General features: G+C 40.6%; 1 protein-coding gene across 1 annotated transcript in view; it reads right to left on the reverse strand.

Moving 5' to 3' along the window:
* The window catches only part of cntln (centlein, centrosomal protein), a 127,378-nt gene extending 115,511 nt beyond the window's left edge, over positions 1-11,867 (reverse strand). The window contains exons 1-6 of the mRNA XM_015965167.2: positions 11,591-11,867; positions 11,363-11,450; positions 4,827-4,915; positions 3,561-3,645; positions 1,319-1,450; positions 262-441 (exon numbers count right to left, since the gene is read on the reverse strand). Of these exons, the coding sequence (XP_015820653.1) occupies positions 262-441; positions 1,319-1,450; positions 3,561-3,645; positions 4,827-4,915; positions 11,363-11,443 (567 nt within the window). The 5' untranslated portion in view covers positions 11,444-11,450; positions 11,591-11,867. The remainder of the gene's footprint in view (positions 1-261; positions 442-1,318; positions 1,451-3,560; positions 3,646-4,826; positions 4,916-11,362; positions 11,451-11,590) is intronic.
* Between the last annotated feature and the right edge of the window lie 15,398 nt (positions 11,868-27,265).

Below are 27,265 nucleotides of genomic sequence, written 5' to 3' on the forward strand. Positions count from 1 at the left end.
TAAATTTGGACTGAATCAATGGCAGAAAAAAACCCTCGAACCAAAGCTGGCTACAGTCCTGAAAAACCTCAACCCAAACCAGGAACGTCTCTTTCAAGTTAATAAGAATATTTCCATCCTTTCAAATGTTGTCACTGTATATTTAGGTTTGAACTTTGCTACAGAAATCTCTTTATATTCACAGGCTGATGATAAACATCCAAAAACCCAGAAAGTTCAAGGTTTGTTTGTTCCTGAAAGGGCTTGTCGCTCTGCTCAAACCTTTAATCTGGACTGGGCGGCATCCCTCTCGTCTCGCTGGCTGTCGACCTGCCTCTGTTTTTCCTCCAGGTCAGCTCTTAGGGCAGCGCAGTGGGATGCTAATCCCCTTTTCTCCTCCTCTAGAGCCTGTACCACCTGCTGCTGCTCCTCTTCTTTTCTTCTACACTCGGTCTTCATTTCCTGGATAAAAAAGCAATGCAAGTGTGCTGTTATGTATGTGTGTGAGAGCAGAAGAGTTGCGGGTCAACCGGGCCAAATAAACAATAGTGACAAAAGAAGAAAAACAGGAAAAGTAACAGTTCAAACTAGAGAACAGAAAAGAGAAGCAACCCATGGGGTTGCGGCTGAAATGAATACATGAACAGAGGACCAGCTTTTCTGCAGGGGGCCCCTGCATGTGTTGCTGATTGGCCAAGGTCATCTGTGCTGTATGACTGGGCCCTCGTGACCAGGTGTTGGTTGGTATGGGCCGAGACGTGCTGCTGGTGCTGGGCTCATGCGGGTACAAAGGCCAGTCTGTCAGCTTTAATGACAGCTTCTAATGAGAATGCTGTTTGCTGCAAGACCCATTAGACTCAACCCAGGTATCCTTTGATGACGTCCGTCACTATAACACGGCACGAGACCCCAACATGACTGTGTGAGGACCATTCCTTTATCAATTAATCATAACCGTGTCCCATCGAAGCATAATTAGGCAGAAGCCACACCGGCAAATGTACGCCTTTCACTTTCCCCTGTTGAAGGGAGCATTAAGTATTTATATGCAAGTTAACAACCTGCTTCACACACACACGGTCTTTCCAGCTGTTAAGTATTCTGTGCTGTCAGTAGAAGGAGAGGAAGCTAAAAGAACAAGCAGGTGAAAATCAGTCAGGGTGACGACATAAAGACACTCGGATTGTGTTCAAGAGGGCTGAGCAATCCTCACCGTCCTCCAAATGACTCAGAGGCACAGAGCTTTAGCCACAGGGGAGCTTGTCGTATTCAGCGCCACACAGAAGAGAGACTTTGGAATCTGAGGCTCATACAGCCACAGACAATTTGTTCCACCAACCTTAAGTTCATGATTCTTATTGACCAGTTGTTCACGCAGAGTTGTCAGCTCCTTCGTTAAAGCGCTATCCTCTCCCACTGCTGTCGTCCTCTGAACCAAACTGCTAATCTCCTGCTGCTGCCCTGTCACTTTCTGTGGCGGACAAAAACACAGAACAAACAGAACAGAGAGCAGCAGTGACATAAAGCATAAAGGAGAGACACAAAGATTGCATAACGCCCTTTAATTTTGAACAAAATCCAGGTTCTGTGCTAATTAACACAAAAGCAGCATTAGAATCGGATTTTACCCACAAAAAGAGAAAAGAAATTCTGATTTAATGTCATTTTTTATTATTTATCTGATTATCCAGGGCTACAAAATATTATTTTGAAGTAGGGCTCATTAGGTAGAGGAAGGTAAAGGCACCACAGGCTTAAGATATCTTTGACAATATCCGGAGCATTACAGAAATGATAGTTAAACTTGTCACACAAGAAAGAAAAAGAACATAAGAAACAAGGAAAGGAAAAAAGTCTAGGCATGAGAGTTGATAGATTAGGAAAACAGTGAGATTCGTGGAATCAGCAGACCATCACATCTTCAAAAGGAAGAGAGAAAACTAATTATTCTGTACCAGACAGTAAGATGAGATGATGACCGTCAGTAAGGCATGATCGAGTACAAAAAGACTGCTAGTCACATTGGGAATAAACACGAGGCATATTAGCAACAGAGAGCTACTTAATGTTTAACAAGGTATATAATTTGGTTTCTTGTGTTTAACAAAGTTAGGAACATATGTTTGTTGCTAGAGGCAACACAAGCAAATACAGAGGAAACCATAAAACCTGGCATGTACCACAACAAATAACTGAATCTGTTAAAAGCATAAGAGAAGCTGGTTTAAAGGTCTCATTCACAGAGAAACGGCGTAGAACTGGTTCTTGTTAAAATATGATCGCTCACGCTGAGTCGCAAATGAAAGCTGAACGTGAAAATGTTTTTTAACCACTATCGCATGGATTAGCTGCTGAAAGCAACTAGACAGGAAAACGCTTGGGTCAGGAAAAGCCAGGCTCTTCTACGTCTTAGGAAAAGTTAGCATTCATGGTCTTGCAACCAGGGAATGTTACCGACTTTGCTGCAAGGAAACAGCATGTCTCAGCTAGTAGGGGCTAACAATTAGCATTAGCAACTCCATGGCATGGCAGTACACATTCAGGTTTGTGTTATTTGTGGAGCTAAAACATCAACGCTGCATTTTTTTTTTACCCAAGAAAGCAGGGCGAACGAAGGCAGCAAAAGAGTTGTGTTGCTGGTAGCCAATCAGAGGCAAGATGTTTACATATCATAGATATTAATAAGTAAGACTCCAAATCCTGCCGTTTTCAGCCCCCCCCCCCCCCCCCCCCCCCCCCCCCCTTCTCCGACTAACTTCTAGTCCCTGATACAGGAGTGCCGGGGCTTTATTCCACAGAAAACAAAACACAAGGCATTCATTCATAACTAGAGACCAAAGATTTATTGAAAAAAAAACTGCTGGATGAGACCTTTAACTAATCTACTGTGAACCTTAAATATCCTTGAGATGTTAACAGGAGGGAATGCTGATAATCTTGCAACTATTTCCTCCTTGTCCACTAGTGACCAACCTGGAAGATCAGCAGGCAGGACGATGTCCAAACAGAACAACGAATCTGCACAACTGTTTACTGTGAGAGAGGAAGTGAGTGAATGCGAGCGCTTGTGCTGCTGACCAAAATATTCGTGTCTACAGTTGATTTTGTTATAAAAACAAGAGACTCGTTGGTTATTCTCAACACATTGTTTAAAACACAGCACATCATGTCATGGATCCTGCAATCCTCCCTTAAAATTTCTCAATGTTAGAGATCTCTAGCAGAAAATCTCCCCCTCTGAAGTGCATATGTGAACAGTAACCACGGAAAAAGCCCAGACTAAACTGTCCCAACATTCTGCTGAACATTCCAGGAGTTCATGTGTGAAAACATCAGAAGATGTCAGATGAATGACTGGAAGTTCAATAGTTTAATCTGGAGATGCTGTTAAGACAGTCTAGTAGGAAAAGTAAATTCATCAGAAATGCTCCTTTAGATCGTTTGCCAAGTTTTTTTTTTTGTTTTTTTTCTTTGGGGGTGGGGGGGTTTAACTCTTCAGTAGTTCTACTGGACCTGACTGCCACCATGACAGAAAATTGCAGACCTATAAATGTGTAATCTAACATCTAAACATACTCTACCTGTTCTAGTTCTTGAATCTTGTAGTCTTTGGACTGGAGGATCTCCAAAACTTTCCTGTCTTTGATCTCAGCTTTGTGCTTCTCACTGTAAACGGTCAAGAAAAAAGAAGAGCATGTGTGTGATTTAAAAGTCATTTTATAGTTCATGCCTCTTAAAGAAACCCCAAAAGTTCTTTGCTTTATGTAAAGTATCTTTTCTAAAATGGAGGGAAAAAAGCTTCGTTTGGGGACCTGTTTGTTTCAGCTGCATTAGACCAACAGGGACCAACTATTGCATTCACTCGTCACATCTTCTCCACCTCCCATCTCCAAGGCCTTTTCCATCGTCTTGTTGCCCCTTCTGATCAGCCCTCTCCCTCGGCAGGCGCTGTTATCCCGGGAGGGGCTGGAACATAGGCAGGCCGGGCTGAATTTCATCGTACATCGGGGGCTGTGTTCACCATGTCCGAAGCAACCAACCAATCACTTTACACGGTTCACACAGAATGAAGAGGGAGGGATGAATGGCAGTTCCCACTGGGCACCAGCGCTTGACTGGAGTCGACACAATTACCATGTCAATATCCTCCTGCGCATTAGGCGATACAATACACACACACACGATCTCTGGGCGTGTGTTCCCACCACCACTCTCAGTGGACCAACACACTTTGATGAGTTTCCTATGGAGCTTTAAGTAACCGAAGTGGGTACGTGAAGTATAACATTAGGAACTGAAGAAATGTTGTACTGTCTTCCGACAACTGAGAGATGTCTTAAAGTAATTTAGATGCACCAGAAATTACAACAACAAAGAAAGGGACACAAAACATTTGCTGTAATAGTAATGGAACAATATCTCCCTTAAGATACGTATTTAATTTATCCATATGAGCATTGATAGGAAAACACCTGAACCTTTACGTTCTCCGACAGTTCCCATGCCACTCTTTTTCCTTCGGCTTAGCAATCCAGCAAAAGAGGTCTTACCATTTATCCACTAAAGACAAGCATTTGGCAGGACTGTTTCAACTGTCCAGCATGTGAGCAGCAGAGGAAGAGTGTTTTCATTAAACGGGTTTCCATTGTTTGAACTGCAAGACTGGGGATAAGAGGGCTTAAATCAGCATCTGCACCAGACTCCGTCATAACCCCTGCAGAATGGCCAAGGCCCTTTAAAAAGCCCCCTTAAACAACTTTCACACACATTTCCCTCTGCTCGTGAGATAAAATAATATTCAGCTCTTGAGCTTCTCAGGTGGCAATGCCAAAGATGAATCCACTCACCGCTCAACCACCAAACTGACTGCCTGGGTCAAATCTGGATTTGCCACTTGCAGACGTTTCCACAGAGACCACACAAACTCCTTGTCTGCCTGCAAAAATAAACAAAAGTTGAAGGTTTCAGCAAATCTGTGGCTGGAACTTTTAATAGAGATACGTGGTTTTAATACTTAGTATCTTAAAGTTGATTTCTGGTGAATATCGAAAAGAAAAAGTAGCAACGCATCAATGCTCTTCGGGGTTGGAAATTAAACATTAAACAGGACGCTCAGTGACATTAGCATACGACAGTAGGGGTAGTCAATCAATAATTTAAACAACTTGTACAAAACAGTTTTTCATCTGGCCTGCCCTCCCTAATCATAAGCCTCCCTATGCAGTAATCTCCATCGCTGAGATGTGACCTTCGACTCAACGGGAGCGAGCACTGACACTTGTCATTATGAACTATTTATGACTGGGGAGAGCAAGAATCCAAATCAAAACGCAGCAGTCGAGCTCGCATTCGCCTTATTAATCAATCGGTCTCTGGGACGTGTTTACCATGCACAGCTCCAAAGAAACTCAAAACTGATGACAGAGAGAGTCATCCACAAGTTTTGAAAACCCCAGCCAGCCCCTGACACATTTCCAATTCAAATTGTCTTGCCGGCTTTTCAAACATTTTTAAGCTACATTACATTTAATGAGGGACATCTAAAAACTACGTTTGACATTAAAAGACAGAATTATACCAAATCGGCTTAATATAAAATTATCTGATATATTATGTTCACATCATCAGAAGATAAAAGTCATCCCTCCCACTGGAATCTACTGGTCTCCAATTAGTACATGAATTTTAGGCCCTCTTTTCAAAAATGTCTAATCAATTATTTACTAAAATGGCAGCATCAGACCTTGATAAGGACATGAGCTGAACTTATAAAGTGGAAGGACTTCTGTAGATCTCTCTCTCTCTCTCTGTATATATATGTATGCATGTGGTGTGTGTGTGTGTGTGTGTGTGTGTGTGTGTGTGTGTGTGTGTGTGTGTGTGTGTGTACAAAGGGAAGCAAGAGGCATGATGGTGGATGCAGATCTCACAAAAATCAACGCTAGAACACCGCTAATTATTAAATGAGGCGGCGTGGTTGACGTGAAATATGTGGTCTCCCTCTGTCTGGCCTTTGGCTGCCATTAACCGTTCGGCTGACAAGTGTTCAGTGAGGACCCTCATCAAAAGCTCTCCTCTGCCGTATGTGCACTTAAAGATACATTGAATGAGTGTTTGATGATCACTGAATTATTCATTTTTGAATCGAGATACTGAAACACCATGGGCCAAACATACCAGTGAGAGGGAGAGAAACTGGAATTCAGCACATATTAGTAAAATTAGCGTGGCCTAGCTGGAACGTTTGCCGGCTGACAGATGAGACTCTTTGTAGTTAATGGCCGTCCTGAAGTACATCATGCCCGAGACTTAAGACATCAGTGGTATTCAAATGGCACTATTTAAAATGTACACTGCACATCTTACGGTTCTTATTAGATAAACAGAATCACTGATGTTCGACTTTTGACAAGACCACCAATGATGGTCGCCAAGTTGGTTAAAAAAACCACATAAAAAATACTCGAGTATATAAGTGGTATTTTTAAGCTATGCTCTGTAAACAACAGAACACGGGATGTTTGATATCTACTTTTTTACTGATATCTGTTACACTGATTTATACCAAAGTATGAGGACAACTTCAATTAAAGTTAGGCCAGTTGTATCAAACAAACAAAAACATATCAAAATCTATACCTCGGCTCAGATATGTCATATTTTGACATTTTGAGTAAGACAAGTAGGTTTGATACATCATTTATGGATGATATGTAAAAGTTGTGCCAATAAAGGTTAAATATGGAACAATTTCATAAAATGCTATATATATATATATATTAAATATTCCACGAGGCGTTTAGAGGAGTGCAGACAGAAGGCAGAGTGTTTCCTTTAAAAGCTATATTTTAATTAAAAAAAAATTAAATATTTATTTTGATGGGCATGACACTGGGTTTATGTTTACATCCGCCAGCCAATAGAGGAGGACACAGTTGCAGGTCGCCAAACAGTCCGTTCAGCACAGCGAGGCTCAAGCAGCTGCTTCTGAGGCCAGAAGATGTTATCCTTCTCGGAAGAGAAGCCACCATAACAAGATCTAACACCAGAGTGAGTTTGGATGAAGCCAACAACTGATGGATCCAAATAAAAACTTTCACATATCAGTAGTGAACCTGCTACCCCAGCAGCTGGAAACCTTGTTCTATTGTTGCAACTACAACCTCCACATACTAGATGTTGCTTAGGTGTTCGTGGTTCATATTCAATCTATAAAATAGGGCTGGGCAATAAATCGAAAATTTATCGTTATCGAAATTTCTGACTCTTATCGAGAATTTTCCCATGTCAATAAATTTGATAGTAAAAAAATGAAAAGATGTGTGTAGGTTGGCAACGTTCATGTCACGTTCAGAAGCTGAACCATCTTGAGTCACGTAAAACTGTGACTCAAGTAATACACGTGACAGCCTCACCTAGTGGACAACTTTTGTTTCTGCGTATACCTGTAGTTATCGCCCACTTATCGTTATCGAGGTGAAATCCTCAGTATATTGTGATATTGATTTTAGGTCACATCGCCCAGCCCTACTATTAGGGATGCACCGATCAGGTTTTTTGCTGCCGATCACCGATACCGATATCAAAGAATGCTGATCACCGATACCGATCACGTGGATTGGCCAGAAATTTTCTACAACAGTATAATGAGTGCTACAAACTACATAATCTGGGAATAAAGGAAATGTAACCTAATCTAAAATGGTCTGTATTAAGGTTGTCACGGTGTGAAAATTTAACCTCACGGTTATTGTGACCAAAATTACCACGGTTTTTGGTATTATCGCGGTATTTTTTTTTAAACGTGCTACATTTTCACACAATTAAATAAACCCTGTATGTCAGGAAATATTGTCCTCAGTTTGTGTCAAAATTTAGCCTAAAATGTGTTATTTTGTAATTATGTTGTTTATTTGTTTACATTTTTTCCCTTTAGTCTTTAAAATACCAATATTTGCCCATAACTTTTTATTTTATGTCTGTTTGATGTCATCATTTTAAAAATATTAGTTCAGATGATACTCAGTACTCAAGTAGCCTTCTAATCAGATACTTTATTACCCTTACTTGAGTAATAAACCCTATATCAGGAAAATATTGTCCTCGGTTTGTGTCCTTCCAGTGAGCGTTGCAGATGTGGGAAAACATCATCAGGCAGTAATCATTGTTAAATTCATAATTATTCTCGGAGAGAGACCAACTCTTATCTGCCCCTGGAAGCCCCGTAATGCATAGCGTCATTTCAACATGGCGGTGTCCGAGACACGGTTTATATGCAGGTAGCGGTGCTGCGGCTGCTTTATATAGCGACTCGTTGCATTCTCCCTCAACCCAAATCCTCGGATCACGCATTTTAGCTAAAACGCTAACGTTAGCTTGCCTTGCGTTGACTAGAGTTGTGGGTGATGGTCACGCAGATGTGTCATGAGATTTGAAGCGTTGCTGCCTTTCACAGACACTTTTTCTGCACGTGCTGCAAACAGGATAGCCATCTTCTATCAACTGTCCCTCGGCATTCTTCAAATATCTAAAAGATGCCCGTACTTCCCACTTTGTCTTCTTTGAGGGATAAAAAATGTCCTCCTGAGCGCTGCCGTCTCCTCCTTTGGCCATTATTTCAGCTTTAGCTTCAAGAAAGTTTTCGTTGTAAACAACAAAGCGCGCATGTGCCGCCGGCAACTTCAGCCGATGATACGGTGGCTGGTAAGGGTCACCGCGCCTACACCGCAGCCACGGTAATCCACCGAGATAATATAGTTTTTTAAAAAACAAGACGGTTATTATTATTGTCAACTTTTTTTTACCGGGGTTTACCGCTATACCGGTTACTGTGACAACCCTACCTGATCGATCTGCTTTGATTTATTTTGAAAACTCCGATCAAAACCGATAGGGGTGCTATCGGCCGATTATGATCAAATGCCGATCCATCGGTGCATCCCTACCTACTATAAAATATTAAAAACCGATACGATAATTTCCAATATCACATTATAATGCCAATCTGGGCTGGTACTATTAGAAAGAACTGATTTAGTAGTGGTACTACAAGATATGCTTGACTGCAATTTACACTGCACAATTAGGACCAATACCCACTCAAAGAGACCAATAACCAGCATAAAAATTAAATACCATGAGTTTAGGTTCTGGGATGAAGTTATGGACACATACAGAACTTGTGCTGGATTCTTCTTCTGTTTAACTAACTTTCTACAAAATATGTAATGCAAGATTAATTATTTTAATTAAATTTTCTGAGGGCTCAAAATGTAAATTGCTGTTTTTTAATGACAGATGCTGTAGCACAAAGCTGATCAAGTCATTGAACAGATGGCTAACATAAGAAAAGTGATGTTTATCTCCTATTTTATTAATGGCATCATCTGTTTTTTCATCTATATTGCCTTTGTAGTTTCATCAGTAAATGTCACCCCTCTTCTAGTGACCTCTTCAATGTTTCTCCTAACTGTCAAATAAAAGCCACCAGTGTGCAGCTGTAAATATTTAAAAACAATTATGTCGCGAGCGTTTTACCTGTCATCGTTTGCTATGAAGAAGCTAAACAACTGAAAACGTTTACACAAGAGCTATAAAACAGTTCCTTTAAAAACTGTTGTGCGTAACCCATTTTCATTTTGTTACATTGATTAAAAATGCATAGACTCTCCTCCACGGTTCATCTGACAGCTTCAGTTCCTAGTAAAATGTATTAGGAAGATTTTAAACAGTGGATTTTATTGTATACTAGTTTTCATCAATAAAGATGACAACATGTGTGAAGGATTAACCACGGCAACCAAACATTTGCCATGATTTTAATACTTGGATTATTATTTTTCATAATTATGTACAAGTACAGAAATGTTCTTGTCATGGTGTTTTTTAAATAAAATTGTACCTTGATATTGAAGCACTTGTTTAAGAGAATCAGAGTACTTCTTCTACCACAAATTTAAATGATGGAATACAACTCCACAGCTGTCTTTCTGCCTGTTTAGTACAGTTGTATGGATATGCAAAGTAAGGCATGCTGACTCCATACACTCCTGTTATTAGACACCACCTGGTGGTGGGTATGCGAGGACTCTCTAAACTACTCAGTTAGAAATTGAAGAGGAAAGTTTCTCATATGTAAACATGATCCTTGTGTCTGGAAAGAGAAATAGTTCTACTTTGTTTACTGAACATTCAAAAGGTTTACGCCTTTTACTCACCATTAGATGTGAACAACCAAATGTGATTCATGCAAATTAGTGTTATACATAAATGACCTCCAGTGATGTGATTTTTTGTTAACACCAACAGCTGGGAGTCATGAAATACATTTATTCAAGCAAGTGTCAAACAAATGACACGTTTTGCTGAATTTACTGTAACTTTGACTGTTGATTTATTGTTAATTTTATTGTATATTATGATGAAGTGAAAATAAGCATGCATATCAGGGGAGTTAGAGCTCTATTTTTAGAGCACAAATTTAAATAATAAAACTTAAAAGAACATAGCAGGGTAACAAACGACCTATGAGTTTATTTTTACAAAATTACAGGAGGAACGGATGATGACAACAAAAGCAATACATGTCTCATGTTTCTGGAATATATTCAAGTATGTCGCTCAGGTATTTATGTGAATAATAAGAAGAGGATTGGGAATTTACAAACTGATTCAAAAGGAAACTGTCCCTCTGAATTCCTAGTTTTCAAATAACTTATACAATTGCTGGTGGAAATTTATTTACAATAATAAAAGTGTAAGCATTAAATTAGAAAAATATATATCCTTTTTTTCTTTATTATGAAGCATTATATTTGCCTGTACATTATGTTTGTCAGTTTTATATATAATGACCAGTTTTAGTTTTCAGTGCCTGTAGCAATTCCCAGTTCAGCACTGATGCTTCGGATTCGGATGTATCTCAAAGAACTACGGACAAAAAAAACGTATTGTTTTATTAATAAAGTCTAAAATCATTAGAAAATTATTATTCTTAAAGTAAAACTGCCCAACAGAAAATATACTGGTACTAATCTGACATTGTTCATGCTGTGAACAATGTCAGATTATTAATTGAATCGTTCACAAAGAGCAAAATAAAAATGTGGTAGATGAAGTTTTTATTTTAAAATATCTTATTTATATCATTATATTAAATTATGTTTACGTCTTGTCTGAATAATGATGGAAGTACGAGTACAAGCTACATACATACAATCCTCCTAAAAGACGTAGGCAACATGGGTGCACATCAAAACACTTATCATGTAACTTAACTGTCACCTTTTAGACCAACAAGTATTATCAGATATAATCTGTTTATAGCAGAGATTAAGCACAAGATAGCAGATACTACACACGAACAGTACATGTACATACATACCTGACATTGCATCAACTCATCCGATAAATTCTTCACCTGCTCCTCCAAAACCAGGATGCGAGAGTCATCGTTGGAGCACATTTTTAATCTAACATGAAAGAAAAGAAGGTTAAATCTGGAGCAGCTGATGAGAATGTCCACAAACACTCGTAACGTTACTTGTGTAAGCTTCAGGTTTCAGAGCGACACTAAAACACTTTCTAGAGTAGACTGTAAGTCGAAACTTACCTGCAACGAAGACAGGACGATATAAAAACACTTTTTCCTTCCTACGTTGATGTTAGGGTAGCTATCTCGGCTAACATTAGCTACTAGTCATATTTTTCGTCTTCTATTCCCCGACAGTAGTTTTCCGCACAATGGCGCTGGTAAGAATGACGCGAAGAGTTGTTTCTACTCCATAAGAACTCTTTTATAAATAGTTTTTTCCTTATATGAAGCCAAAACAAACTTTACAGGAGACAGATGGCAGTAACCATAGGGACGGATTCAAACCGGCCCGCTGGTTTCCGTTTTTGCGACTTTTTACAGCAGTTTCCTTCAGAATCCGGTAACATAATTAGGTAGATCGAAAAACGTCAATAAAAATAAGACAAGTGGCAAAATTAAACACAAGCATTCACAATTTAAAATACTTTTGAAAGTTTTATAATAATAATAATAATAACACATATTATTATTGTTGTTGTTGTTGTTGTTGTTGTTGTTGTTATGCAAACTATTTATGACGAAAATACAGGCTTTAACCTGGGGGAAATAATTTTAGAACATTGCAGTCTGCTGTTAAAGCAGTGCTTGGAAATTGGCATGATTCATTGCAAAAAGCCAAGGTTATATTAACATACAAGAACTAGACAGTTTCCTTAAGTTTGTAAGAAATATTGGATTTTTGGTACATTACATTATCATTGTAAGGACTTAATATTCTGGTTAAGAACATAAAGAAACAGGTACAGTGGGGAAAACATTATTTATATGCAACTAGTTTTATTCCCATTCCATAAGAGAAAAGCTCATTATTTACAAGACTGTATCTCCCAGTTTATTTTTATGCTCAACAGGTTCATTCACAGCGAAACAACAAAAGCAGATTTTCACCATATTTATTTGACAAGATTTTCACACCTTTTAGGAAATATTACAATAATCCTGCAGGTGCATATTTACCAAGTAATTAGCAGTTTATTGTGCCTTTAAAGGCCAATTGCACAAGAGAGGATGCTCCTGCTAGAATTGAGAAATAGCTGCAAGTGAAATGAACATGTCTGACATCTGTTTTGCTGGTGAGACAAGACAACTCCATATTGCGTGGATAATGTATTTAACTGTCCAGCTAGATTTGGAGCATGGAGTGAGAGAGGAAAACGAAGAACTATGTTCACTGCCACTTCTTCTGAGTCTGATAAATGTTTATTCTTTTGCTCACAAATGTGCATGCACGTGCACATGAACACATGCACATACACACACACAGAGCAAAAGAGAGAGACAGGGACAAGGGATAAGATGCAATTGACTTAGTATGATTAGGCTGCTCCTTTACCCACAAACACTGCCTCTCATTAGGATGCTCATTTGCAGGGCAATTTTAGAGGCAGTAGACTGGTACATAGTGTGCAGCATCTGCTTTCCCCTTGTTTCTTGTTCAGCCTCATAAAGTAACACATGGTGTCTATGATTTTGCTTCTCTTACTCATCAAGGGAGGAAGAAAATGGACTGTCATGCTTCTGCAACAGGTTTTTCAGTCTGGTCTTTGTAGTCAAACCATTTACAGGTCATAATGTATACATTAAAAATGTTTTCCGAGGTTTGAGTGTGTGAGGGGTTGTTGGTTTAAATTTGTGGCCCTGTGATGGACTGGTGTCCTGTCCAAGTAGTCCCTTACTTGATGGCTGCTGGAGATAGGCCACCAGCTCCCTGTTCGGCTAGACTGGAGTACTCCTAACAGAGCTAAGGTACCCAGATAATGCAGTTAGAAAACCATATTTCTCTACACGTGAACGACATTGCAGCTTTGTCGAATTAGGACCGCCCTGGACTCTCTCCCTCCCGGAAGTGACAAGTCCATGGAAGCTGCCTTCTGGTAATTTTAGCACCAGAAGTCTCCCTGAGAAATGTTCATGTAACACCATCAAACAATACATACCAAGTGTACTGTGCTGCAGGAGGTTGGTTTTATCACTTTCTATAGCCATTGTTCTGCTTTTACTCTGTCTGTTTCACTCCAGCCAGCATTTGTTTACGATTTGTGTTTTGCTTCAGGCTAGAAGGGAGCATATTGCCATCCACTGCTTTATTCAATAATTCTGTTAACCAACATGTAAACTAGGTTGAAGGATCTCGTTCTGGTTAAAGTATTAGCTCAATTGTTGCCCTAACCTGACTAAGATGTTGATGTAACCGCACTGAATGGGGGGGGGGGGGGGGGGGGGGGTTGCAAAGAAGGTTCAAACACTAACAGCATTTGGGTCGTGAGAGTAAAGAGTGGCAACATAGTCTATTAAAGGCCACAACCACCACTTACATAAGTTTATTTAGTTCCTCATTACTTGTACCAAACTCTGTCTGTAAATAAAAGATCGGAAAATCAAAACTACTTAAATGTGTTTCAATACTTAAGATGCATATTAATTCCACGCTATTAGGGGAAAAATGCTTAAAGTGTTCATGAGATGGTCTGTCTATCACTCGATTAGTAGTGCCACAAAGCTCAGACATAGGTTAGAACTCTATTATCACCAAAAGTTGTCTGCCACTGCATTCAGAGATGCAATCTGAAACAGTGGAAACAATGCATCATCTCTGCACACTTTGCCGTGGTGTTTTAGATTAGAGTCAGTGATGGCAGAGGAGAGCCCTCGCCCACTGGTGTGGCTTAGTGGTTGACAATTTGAAGGAGGTCATGCATGTCTTGAGCCTATAGGCTACAAGCTCACTACACCATCAGCATCATGGAAGCATGCTATGATCTTCAAAAACGTAGCTGACATGCTCTGCGAGACTTGTGAAAACATGATGCAATGGTGGGTGTACGTTGAATGATCGTGTTGAAGCACGATAAGGGCTCGAGAAATCTGTTAATCTCAATACGGATGCTGAGATGCTGATAACACTAAGTTCTATTTATCCATTAGGTGACATGAATTCAATCATTAAAGTTGACTACAAGCATGGTTTTGAAAACAAAAAAAACCCTGGATGTCTCTTCATTCTCTGTTTTTAAACTCAGACAAGACAGAGATGGTGGTTTTTGGACCTGACTCTGAGACGCTAGACAAATTGTGACGCCATTCACTTATGCCATTCAGAGTTAGTGGGACCCCATCACTAATGTAAGGAACCGTGATGTGTGTTTGGATCAGGATGTTTCCTTTGGCATGTAAAACACATTTCTAGGACTAATTTCTCTCGTCAGTATTACTAAAATTAAGGTCAATTTGGCTCAAACTGACAGAATAAAATTTGTCCATGCATTTAGGTTTGGCTTTTGCAAATACCTTTAATCAGGATGTCCAAAGATTTCTTTTTCAGTGTCCAGTTGTTCAAATGTCCCTGCCACAGTTCTGGTAAAAGAAAAGTGAAAGTCCCATTAGTCATCACCACACACTAGTGAAACTCCAGCTCCGGGGAGCAGTGAGCTGCAACAGTGGCTGCATTTGGGAATTATTTGGTGATGTAACCCCCAATCCAACCTCTTAAAGCTGAGTGTCAAGCAGGGAGGCATTGGGTCCCATTTTTAAGGTCTTTGGCATGACCCAACCAGGATTTGAACCTTGATCTCCCAGTTTCAGGGTGGACACTCTACCACTAGGCCACCAAGAAACATAACGCTTTTGATGGTTACTACAAATGGTGTCACAAGTATCTTCTTTCTGATGTAGGTTTTCATAAGTGACCATGATCCAGACACATTCTGATAGGTCATGTAGTTAAAGGGGGAATTAGAGGGTCTTAATCCAGTGTGAAGGGGGACTAATCAGGAATGATGGTGCAGCTTTGGAAACAGGATTTTTTGTTAATTTTGTTGGTGGAATGAAAACAGATTTAGTTAAATGTGTAAATATAGGAGGTTGGTCAGCAATTCTATAAAAACAATCCTCTCATTTCTTCTTCTTTCAATTAAAATAAATAATAAACAGATTTTCAAAATGATAAAAGTTCACAGCTTTGCATTAAAGGTGGTTTGTGAAAGACAAAATTAGCCAAATCCCTGAGTTAGGTGAAGTTTAACTCGTTGAAACAAATTAAACAAGGTGTAACTTATACCCCAAAAGTCATCAGAAATTTAAATGATAAGAATCCCACTCTTGTGAAAGCTGCCAACATGAAGTGATCATGCCCTGACTATATCCCCTCTTTCAACATCAGATGCTTATAATCTGGTCTGAGACAGTTAAAGTTGCTCCCGCAGACATGTTTCACCACGTTTCAGCAGCGTCTTCTGCTGTCTTGTGCGCTGTCTTTAAGCCGTTTGCTGTCTCTCCCACTAATGACAGATTAATCCAAATCTGAGAGCATCTGAAGCCCATGAAAGTCACACTTCAACAAGCAGTCTTTCATAACACCACTGATGATGCTTCCTGTATTTAAACATGAAAAATCTCTGCTAATCTATTTCAGATCAGTCGTGATTTGATCCTACCTGTCCGTCTCTCGTGTTGATTATTTCCTTTCACCAGAACAACTTTAAACTTTCATCCACAAAGACGATTAAAACAGAAATTTGTGTTATTGTATCTTTAAGTAAATGTAGTCTTTGTTTCAGGTGTTTGATGTACACTCCATGAGCATTTCATGCAGACATTTATTGCATTTTTTTGTCCAATTGAAGCATTTTCACTCATATTAAATTCTTATTTATGCACATACAGATCTGACCACTATTAGTGATTATTGAGATGCCTCCACAGCTAGACTGGTGCACACCTGTGTCAGCTTCATTAGACACGGGCAGAAAAAAACACCTGCCAGTTGATAAAAGGGTCAAAGCTGGAGCATAATGTAAGGAGCACTGTCCATTGATAGTTGAGACAAGATTCTGTATGCTAAATGACCCAGAGACATTTTTGTGGTACTGAAAGTGTTTCAAAACAAATTGGCCTTTATTATTGTAAAACAACAATGTTTGAATCCACCAAAGCCTTTTACTTTAGGTTTTCTAACTTGTCAGGCAACCTGAAAGCTTTCTCAGGCTTTCCAGTGAATGTGTAAGCAGAGCGTAATGTAATAGATGTGTTTTACCCACATGCTCTCTTCCCACCGAGTGTGGCAGGTGGCAGCCAAAGTGTCATATTGAAAATGAAATGACTGGAGAACAGCAAGACCATGTGTGATTTGGACAGTTCACGCGATAACAAGAAAGGAGAAAGACAGCAGCGTGTAGGGCTGCGATTAATTGAAAATGTATCGTTTTTGAAATTTCTGACCAACCGATATAATTTTTCCCAGGACAATAAATTTGATCATAAGCAATGAAAAGACGTGTGGCGGTTGGCGACGTCCATGTTTCTTTAAGAAGCTGTACCACCTGTGTCACATGACAGCATGACTCGGTAATACATGTGACAGCCCCATCTAGTGGACAACTTTTGTTTTTGTGCTTACATGTAGTTATCGTCCATTTGTCATTATCGAGGTGAACTCCTTAATATATTGTGATATTGATTTTAGGCCATATCGACCAACACTAGCAGTACGTACTCATAACCATCTTTGTGTAAGTTTCTGTTCTGTTTACCTTGGCTACTGAGGTTTCAGAGGTAACGATGTACTTTTTTTTTTTTTACTAGTTAGGCAACGGAAAATTTGCAAATGACTTATTTTGAAATTTCAGATTTTTTTTTACACTGCTTTGATGTTTCACTTCCTGTCTGGCCCAACCTGAAGTCTTCAGCTTGATGCGATCTGGAAGGGTAGCATGTAAAAAAGTAGACTCAAACTGCAAATTTAGCAGAGTGATGCATCACTAAACTTATGGGATGCTCCCTAAAATGCAATGCCTTATGGCGAGTGGAAACATCCCTTTCCACTGCAACGGCTTTGCAGATGTTAAGCGACACTTATGGAGGAAAGACCAGTTGGAGATTCCAGGAACGATGTGCAGCATTTCATTAAACATTGTCAAAGCAGATCTCTTGGGTCCTTTGGGTCAAGTAGTCTAGCTGAACTCCTTCATCACTAAGGCATGTACTTTAAAAGCATCCAGAAATATTTAGAGATATTCACTGTGTTTGGAGAAAACCAACAAGCCTTCAACAACTTCTAGGCTGAAACATGGTGGTGGCAGTATGGTGTTTTTGTGAGACATTCATTGTATGTACATCATAAATACGTGTACACAGGAATGAAATGCAAAAGTGATGCCTAAGTAAAACAAGTGATTTTCTCCTGAATTCAATGGAAAATGATTCAGCAAATGCAAATGCAGCAGCTCAGTAGCACAATAGCAAATGTAAGTTGACTCTGGTTTTAAGCTGTCCTTGCAGGCCTTGTGCATCTGTGAAGAGCCTTGAAACAAGATGGCTCATGCACAGACAATCCCTGTAAGCATGCTTGTCTCACTCCTGTTCTGCCTCAGTGGAGTCACAGTGAAGTTCAAGTGCTGCACAGCGCTTAATCTACCAAGGGAAGAAGTGACACAGGATTGTGATTATGCAAATTCACCCTCATGAAAAATTCAAGAGCCAAATGACAAGCCCTGATGTGTGTCAACGCTGACAGAGGAAGGAAGAGAGGCACATCCCCGGGAAAAACGTGACACTCCATGGAGAGTTGTGAAAGCGTCTCCGCCTGCTGCCTCAGGTAAGTGGGGATAATATCTCCATGAATGGGGACCTAGCTTTAATGCTGAGGGAGGAAAGTACCTGAAAAAAAAGCTAAAGATGACAATAGATACTGAAGAGTCACAAGTCCCCAGTTTTAGAGGAACGCTGATTGAACAAATGCCAGATGGGATGTCAAACCTGCACGGTGTTTAGTAGAACATCACTCCCCATACATGGAAATGAGACAGGCTCCAGCATGTGAGTTTACAGCAAGGCTTTGAACAGAGTCACTTTGTAGTGCGGCTGACGATTCTATTAATTGAACAGCAGAGAAAGATTAGCTAATAATGATCTGGCGTTGCACTGAGTGCCTTTCAGAATGAAATGACCCCCTTCAAATCTTTGAAACTACGTTTAGTTCATGCTTCGTCATTAACATCTCAAGTCCTGTTTGTACACATTTCCATTGAACTAATACCCTAAGGAGCGATGTCATTTTTCTCTGTGGAATCTGTGAGGGAATCATCAGCTATTCTTGGCCTTAAGCATGAGCCATCCTCATGCTGAATCCTGTGAGACCTTGGACCATCTCAGAAAACCAAGAGGACAGTGAGACCATTGATTACTACTTCTTGTCCACCATTTCAGCCTTTAGAAATCCTTTCACCTAAATCAGATCGTGCAAGCTCAAGACTTTCCCTCAACATAGACTTCTGCACGCGCCACTCTATGCATTCTTGCCTGCATGTGATGTCGATGACCTCCCACATCTCCCCTGCGCCTTCACAAACCCCTCCATTCACATTTCAAGCTGAGTCCTGATAAGATGACGGGGACCTCTCTTTGACCCATCTGATGACCTTCTGGACCCATCCCGAACAGATTAGAGCCCTCATAAAGGAGGAATTGATCCACAACTCTCAGAGGCTCCAGCATGTGTGTGTGTGACTGTTTTTGTTGGAGATGGTACCGTGAACTGTGGGGCCACACTAACTAACAGCTCGCCCAACTGCAGCGGGCCATCTCAACCCCAGTTCGTCCCTCCAAGGATGTGTGGGAACACTGAGTCAGACTATTTCCCTCGGGCTCCAGTCGGAGAGCTTGTCCTTTGCTTGGTGAAAGGGTAAATTAAGGTGGTGAGGTTATATTTAAGTTCATATTTCCCCCGAGTGTGAGAGAAGAGACCAAGGACATGGGACATTGATCGCGCTGAGTAAATGTTGTCCAGTCGGAAAACAGCTTTTAGATGAGAAAAGTATTTGTCTTGCTTAGAACACTGGTGCATCCCTCACTATGAGCTAGGGGGAATGACAACCAGAGCCTTCTCTGTAACGCATTTGATCATTAGAGCCTTTTTTTCTTATCTGTAAAGTCAGACTTGATTTTTCCTCAATAAAAGAGCAAATATTGTCATAATTTATGAGGCTAATTCAAAAATTTCAATTTCTAAATAAATGTACCATTTAAAATACATATGCAAAGAAAATGTGACATGTAGAATCTGAACAAAACACATTCTTCAAACCATTAGCCACTTTTGAAATCCCACGTGGTGTTTCGATTGTCCGACTGGTGAGAAGAACAGTTTGACTCAGCCTTTAGGAAACTCTTCACGGTTCACGATGGTTGAAATGACCTTTCCGAACCTTTTTCTTTGCTCCGATAGTTGCTGGAACTTAATGAACGAGAGAACCTCTGTGGATTTGATGGATCTAGGAATGTTGTGCAGCAGTTGATGGCCATCCCAGGAGGTGGAGCACTTCAGCAGCGGGTTCAATAGCTCATTATCAGCAGTCCTGCTGGGTAATTAGTGAACAGGGGTCCTGTCACAATGACAAATAAACATGTACTCTCATTTCTATCATACTGCATTAACATTGCAGACTATACAGCATATTAAAGACTTATTAAATGCAATGCAGGAGTAGACCTCGTGTGATCCTGGAATTTTTGAGTTTGACACATTTTTTTGACAATGAATATCTAGCCATCTTTTTCCCTTCTTGGTTTTGATGTTTTCTTTCAGTGCTGGATGGAAAAAAGACAAGGTTCTACCTTAAAAGCACTCTAAAGTCTTTCCACCGGACATGAATGGTGAAACAGTCACTAAACATAATTTGCTGCAATTAGCAGCATTAAAGTGGACAGCTTCTTTTCCACTGCCAGCAAAGTTTTGGACGTGCCACAGAAGTGAAGGGGCGCCATAATTACGTTTTGAGTATATTTTTTTACGCACTAAGCTTCCAAAATATGTAAACAATCTGCAGCTGTCCGATGAAACCCCATTTAGCCGACGTAAACAGAACAGAAAAGAAACCACAGACTTTTTTGGATACATGCAGTTGTCTTTCTCCTTACTTTTTATTGTGTGGACTTTTGAAATCTCGCGTGGTGTTTCGATTGTCCGACTTTGCGGGGCGAGCAGCGTGGATTGCTTTTGCTCATTTTGAGGCCGAAACGCTCCTGGTTGGAAGGAAGCTTGCAGGTAAAGCATGGCTATTAAGTTATACGCCACTTTCATGTCCAGAAAGGAGCGGAAAGGTGTCTGGGACTGGACGTTTTTAGCTTCTGCTGGCTTGCTCCCGGCGGCTGCCTGGTGGGTCTGGTCCCCCAGGTTCTGTCAGATCCCTGCTGAGGTTGAGCACCCTTGGGTTCCGAGCTTGGCCTGCCTTGGGGTGGGCGGCTGCGTGCTGGGTTGGGGCTGCTCTGGCGGAAGTCTCCCTGGGGTCTCTGTGCTCTGGGGTAGACCTCTGGTTCTCTGGGATTTGGATCTCCTCCATCTTCCTTGGGGTCAGGTCTGTGGCCCCTCACACTCACTATTGAACACTCCTTTAACCCTCCCACTGTCCTAATGGGTGTGACCCCACAAGGAAAGTGTACCATTGAGCAGGGATGATGGTTTATCCCTTGGGTCCATGTGGCAGGGGAGAGGAGTGAGCACCACCTCACCCCTGCCACGTGGACCTCAAGGGATAAACCATCAATCCTGCTCAGTGGTCAACTTTCCTCACGGGGTCACCTATAAAGGCAGTGGGAGGGATAGAGAAACCCTACATACACACACAAGTGCACACATGCTGCTTTCACAAGTATGGACTCTGCGTTTTTGACACCTAACCTAAGGCTGTGGTTGGCACTAAATGCAGTATGAATTATTACGATTTGTTTTTCAGAAAAAAAAGTGTTAATGTTATATGTACCCATGCTGTTGGCGCAGTGATATTTTGGTTCTTTCGTATTTGTTGTGTCTCACCATCTCAGGGTCCTTCAGGTGTCCTTTAGCAAACTCCATGCGGGCTTTTATGTGTCTTGCACTGAGGAGAGGCTTCTGACGGGCCACTCTGCCATAAAGCCCTGACTGGTGGAGGGCTGCAGTGATGGCTGACTTTCTACAACTTTCTTCCATCTCCTGACTACATCTCTGGAGTTCAGCCACAGTGACCTTTGGGATCTTTTTTACTTTTCTCAACAAGGCTCTTCTTCCCCAGTAGCTCAAATTGGCTGGACGGCCTGCTCTAGAAAGGGTTCTGGTTGTCCCAGATATGTTCCATTTAAGGATTAAAGGAACCTTAAGTGGAGCAGAGATTTTTTTGTAACACTGACCAGATCTGTGCCTTGCCACAATTCTGTCTCTGAGCTCTCCAAGCAGTTTATTAGGGTTCCAAGCCCAAAGGGCATTGGAACCCTATTGTTTTGGAACCCTATTGTTTTTCTACGGATTTTTCATTATTCTTCTTCTCCGCTAATACTGTATATAATGGGGGCAAGAGCCTGAAATTGCCAGGAAAAATCTGATATGGCAGTCTGATAGAAAATCCTGACCGCTACTCAGGTTCAAAAATTTGGACCCCGAGTCACCTAGGTGGCACTATTGCGGAGGTGAATACGTTTGAGCTACTAGCTCCCAAACCATAGGCCCTACAGTCAAAAAACTTTATATGGACATGATCCTTGGATGATTCTGCATCTTTTTTGTATTGGCCACGCCCATTTCCGCCTAACCAGATTTTTTGCTAGATCGCAAAAAACGCGAAACTTAGTTTTAATCACCTATTCGTCATTTTTTGGGGAATCAACTTCAAACTTCGTACATATGATCTATGGACTAAGATAAGTTGTTGTGATGAAGAAAAACGCGAAAATATTGAAAAATAGGCTAATGACACCATGTCAAATTCAGTGCGCTAGCTAGCACATGTCCTAATTGTTTATATCTTCAACAATTTTCAAGATAAAATGATGACACTCTAGACCCTTACAAAGTATGAGAGGTAAACCCTACCTACGCAATTTTGTTTGGATTTGCCAATAGGGGGCGCTAAAGATTAAAAAAGTTTGTTTCAGCAAAACGGCTTGATGGATTTCCACAAAACTTGGCAGATATGTTTATCATTGGACCCTTACGCTATATTTCGAAAATGATTAAAAAGTGGGCGTGGCTTAGAGGCTATAAATAGGCTTTAAAAGTTTTCACCTATTTACTCATGAAAAACATATATTCTGTACAGAAAGTTACAAATCAAATCAGTCATAGTGACAACTACAATCACAGAAAAAATTTTGAATTTTGTCCAATAGATAGCGCTGTTGTACCCCAAAAATGTTTATGGCATGTTTCTCCCCATTACATTCGTAAAAAAACAAAGGGTCTCATCCAGTATGTTCTTTGATTCAGTCAAATTTAGATGAGTATTTAAAAAAAAATTTAAACTTATGCTAATTAGTAGAAATTTGCATAGTAAGTCAAACGTACTTTCGTTAACTCCTCTCGGCCGTCCAACACAATCACATCACTACTTTCCCTGACAAGAGAGGAGGAGCGGCTGACCAAACGATGTGAAGAGATTTTGGATAATTTGCTTATTTGTTTTTATGTGATTTTTTAAAAGAATTTTGGGGGAATGAAACTGTTTTTTTTAGCATAACTTCAAAACATTTTGACATTTTTCAAAGCTATTCATAACCACCAGACCTAAGGTCAATTCAAGTGGATATCTTGATTTTCAGCTTGATTCAACAATAGGGGGCACTATAAATAGGAAGAAATTATACTGATGAACTGGCTAAATGGATCTGCACGAAACTTAGTGGTTGTCATTATTATAGAGTCGTAAGACTACAATATCAATATGGTAATGATTGATCAAAGTGGGCGTGGTTTATGATCATTTAAAATTTCAAATTTGAAAAATTTCCTAAAAATCATTGTTTGCATGTAAGAGGCTAAGATTTTCAGGTTGTGTTAACTGGGTAGGATGGAGCTTATGTCACGTTCTGGTCAGAGTTGGGATCGATCCTTCAACCTTTTAGAGCCATTCCCATCTGTACCTGGTCGACCCTGCCCAGATAGCTCCAGATGGCCCCAGCTTGGCCCGGTTGATTCCACACATCCTTGCTTAGGTATGCAAGGAATGCAGTCAGAGACATTTTTAGGTTCTAGGTAATCAGCATGATAATGAATGAGAATGAATTGAGCATGCCATAAGCCCATGTGGGTTGATCCTACCCACCAATCAGAGGCTTGCTCTAGTGGAAGGTGTGAATATGCTGTCAGCAGGGGGAGTGTTGGCCCAGGTGAGCCTGAAGCAGACCACCTCAGAAAGAGGGCTGAAAAACAGTCTCATTGCACCCTGAAAATAGGACGGGACGCCGGCGGGAGAATGTGTCTTTGGGGCGGGGCTGCGTGAGGAGTGGGGAAGTTGAGGGCGGGGGCGGGTGGGCGACTGGCGCTGGTGGCTTGGAACCCGTTGATAACTGCTTGCAGTTCTAGTTTGACCTTGTGATTCTCATTTGCTCTGACATGCATTGTGAGCTATAAGGTCTTATGTAGACAGGTGTGTGGCTTTCCTAATCAGGTACAATCAATATGATCAAACACAGCTGGACTCCAATGAAGGTGTAGGACCATCTCAAGGATGGTCAGAAGAAATGGAAGCACCTGAGTTAAATCAGTGTCACAAAAAAGGGTCTGAATACTTAGAACCATGTCATGTTTCAGTTTGTCTTTTCTGCAGACATAAAAAAAATCAGTGTTTATTTTAGTCATTATGGGGTGCTGTGTGTACATTAATGAAGAAAAAATTTATTGAATTGATTTTAGCAAACGGCTGCAATATAACAGAGTGAAAAATTGACGGTGGTCTGAATACTTTCTGTACCCACTGTGCATCCTTTACTGTTTATTTTTGTGACCCCCCAACCTCTTGTTTTCCCTTTTCTCTTTCATTTATCTCTCTGTGTCCACTGGAAAGAAAGGGAGTCTCCAGAAATTAAATGTTGAATTAATTTATCTAAGTTGTTTCCACCTGGTTCCACTAAACCTAATTGCTTTATGTAAATAGTAAAATGTGTTTACTTTTAATGTAAAAATGTGTAACTATGAATCGAAGCAACTATGTTTAGTGTAACCAGTTGACATAACTTAGTTAAGTTAATTCAACTTTTGATTTATAAATGGTAAATGGCCTGTATTTGATATAGCGCCTTCTAGAGTGCTGGAACCCCCCAAGGCGCTTTACAACACCATCAGTCATTCACCCATTCACACACACATCCACACGCCAGTGGGGATAAGCTACAATGTAGCCACAGCTGCCCTGGGGCGCACTGACAGAGGCGAGGCTGCCGAGCACTGGCGCCACCGGTCCCTCCGACCACCACCAGCAGGCAACGTGGGTTAAGTGTCTTGCCCAAGGACACAACGACAGCGACAGACTGAGCGGGGCTCAAACCTGCAACCTTCTGATTGCGGGGCGAGCACTTAACTCCTGCGCCACCGTCCATAGAGACACACAACAGTTTATGTTTACATTTAGTCTTAGGGCCAATTCAGCGGCACTAGCGCGACTAGCATGCAGGTTTTTGGTCCATGGAAGGAAACTGGGAAATGAGAAGAAAACCCACACACACACACTGGGAGAAGATACACACAGAAGAGTCCCAGCCAGCAGGACTCAAACCTGTTTCTGCTGCAGGAAACAGCGAGAATCAATGTGCAGCTCTAAATGTCCAAACTACATGTTAAAAAATGGCTTTCATATTCGTGTCATTTCTGTCATAATGTTGGGGGTTTTGATGTTGTTATTCAGCCTTTTGTTGCTTTTTATTTTAGCTCAATTAATGAAAGTCCTGCTTTACTTAATTCTTCAGGATTTTTGTTTGTTTTGTGTATTTAGAGGCATCTTACTTGCTTTTGTCATTTTCAGATCTTTTACGCGTTTTTTTTTTTAGTTTTGTCTTTTCTGCGTGCTTGTTCACAGTTTCCTATTCTCATCACTCACCATCTGTCTAGTCATCACATCAGGCCTCATTCACTAATCACACACTCCCTTCAATGAAATAGTTCTTTGTTTCTCAGCCTCATTGTCAGATTCTCCCATCTGTTAACGGTTTCTCAGCTGAAGTTTGTAACTACTGACCAAATTTGGATTACAAAAGATATGCAAATCAGTTTTATGATTAAAATACATAAATACAATTTTGTTTTGTTAATCAAGTTTTCAAGCACAAGAGAAAGAAAAGGTTTGCGTTGTCTTGAATTAGATTTGTGATTATTTTATTTAGATTTTTTCATTGCGTAATTTGATTCTAAATGTTTGAAAACTTTATGGAGAAAAGATGAGAAGATCAACATGTGCGCAGACTTTACACCGTATCTGATAGTGGTCTACACAATGAAGTAATTTCAATTTCATAAGTTGGGGGGTGGTGTTGGAGCGGTGGTGAAGGTGGTGGTATGACTAAAAGACACCTGATGGTCACTAGACTTCATTAAAGTCATACTCTAAAAGTTTTTCATTTAAAAAAAATATTTTTCTTGAGCCAGTGTGTGCTAAAATGACCTTTTACAGGGTTAATGAAAGTTCACCCAGCCCCTATTGCCCCCTGTGACTTGGAGAAAATTGAGCTGACATACCTGACGCTGCAGTCTGTTTCCAGCACATTTCCTGCATGTTATAGATTGTGAACAGTTTATTTGTTTGATTGAGTGATGACTCGCTCCTGTAGACACTAATGAAGGCTGGGGAGATGTCTCAGCTGTTCGATTAAGGTGTTAATAAGACAAATGCACAGCAAGGGGAAAGGTTTTGCTTTTATTTCTAAAAATGGACAATAGGGGGCGCTAAAAGTAAGCCAAAACTGCCCAGTTCCCCTTTAAAATAAATCTAACATAACATTCTATGGCATTTCAGTAAAAATAAGTAGAAACTATGAATGGATCCAAACTGCCTTGTGAAAAAGTGGGGAAGACATGTCCCCCCGTCCCCTGCTATAATTATGTCCATGGATCAAAACAGAGTCACAATATTATTTTAGCATGGGTGTCAATAATGCAGCTTCTCTCTGGGTCCAATACACATTATTTTTAGTTTGTCGTGTAATAACAGAATGAATCTGTAAAGACAGTTTTGGGTGAAGCAGATTGAAATCTGAACCTATTCATGGTGCGACGGGTTTATCGATTAACATGGAAACCCATCTGTTCCCATAAAAGCATACGAGACAGATGACTCAACACAGCAGTGTAAACACAGAGTCAGTGACCTTAAACACAGTATCTTTGACAGGTTCTTCTGTAATTTCTCCTCACTCGTTGGTGAACACGTGCATTAAACCAATGCCATCCAACCACAGGAGGGTTTATGGGATGCGCTAAAAACCGGGAAAGCGCTGCGTTTTGTACAAAAATAAAAGCTGAGATCAGAGTAGGGATGAATTTTATTTGCCGTTTCTAAATGTAAACGCTCACTACGTCGTAATTCAAAATAACCACTTTTTGGAGGATGTGTTGTAGAAAGTCATGACGCAAATATACTCTGGCCCATCCATTCTCTTCCATTCATCCAGGGTCGAATCGCAGGGGCAGCAGCTTAAGCAGAGAGGCACAGACTTCCCTCTCCCCAGCCACTTGGACCAGCTCCTCCAAGGGAATCCCAAGGGAATCCCTGGCCAGCTGTGCAGGGGTGCCCAATCCTGGTCCTCAAGATCCCCTATCCAACTTGTTTTATATCGACCTCACCCTGCTGATTCAGTGACTAAATCACCTGTTCAACAGCTACTCAGGCTTTGCAGAACAGCGCTAATCACTACTGATTCAAATCAAGTGTGCTGAAACAGGGAAACTTCTAAGACATGCAG

Source organism: Nothobranchius furzeri, chromosome 4 (genome assembly GCF_043380555.1).
Source record: "Nothobranchius furzeri strain GRZ-AD chromosome 4, NfurGRZ-RIMD1, whole genome shotgun sequence".
NCBI lineage: Eukaryota > Metazoa > Chordata > Actinopteri > Cyprinodontiformes > Nothobranchiidae > Nothobranchius > Nothobranchius furzeri.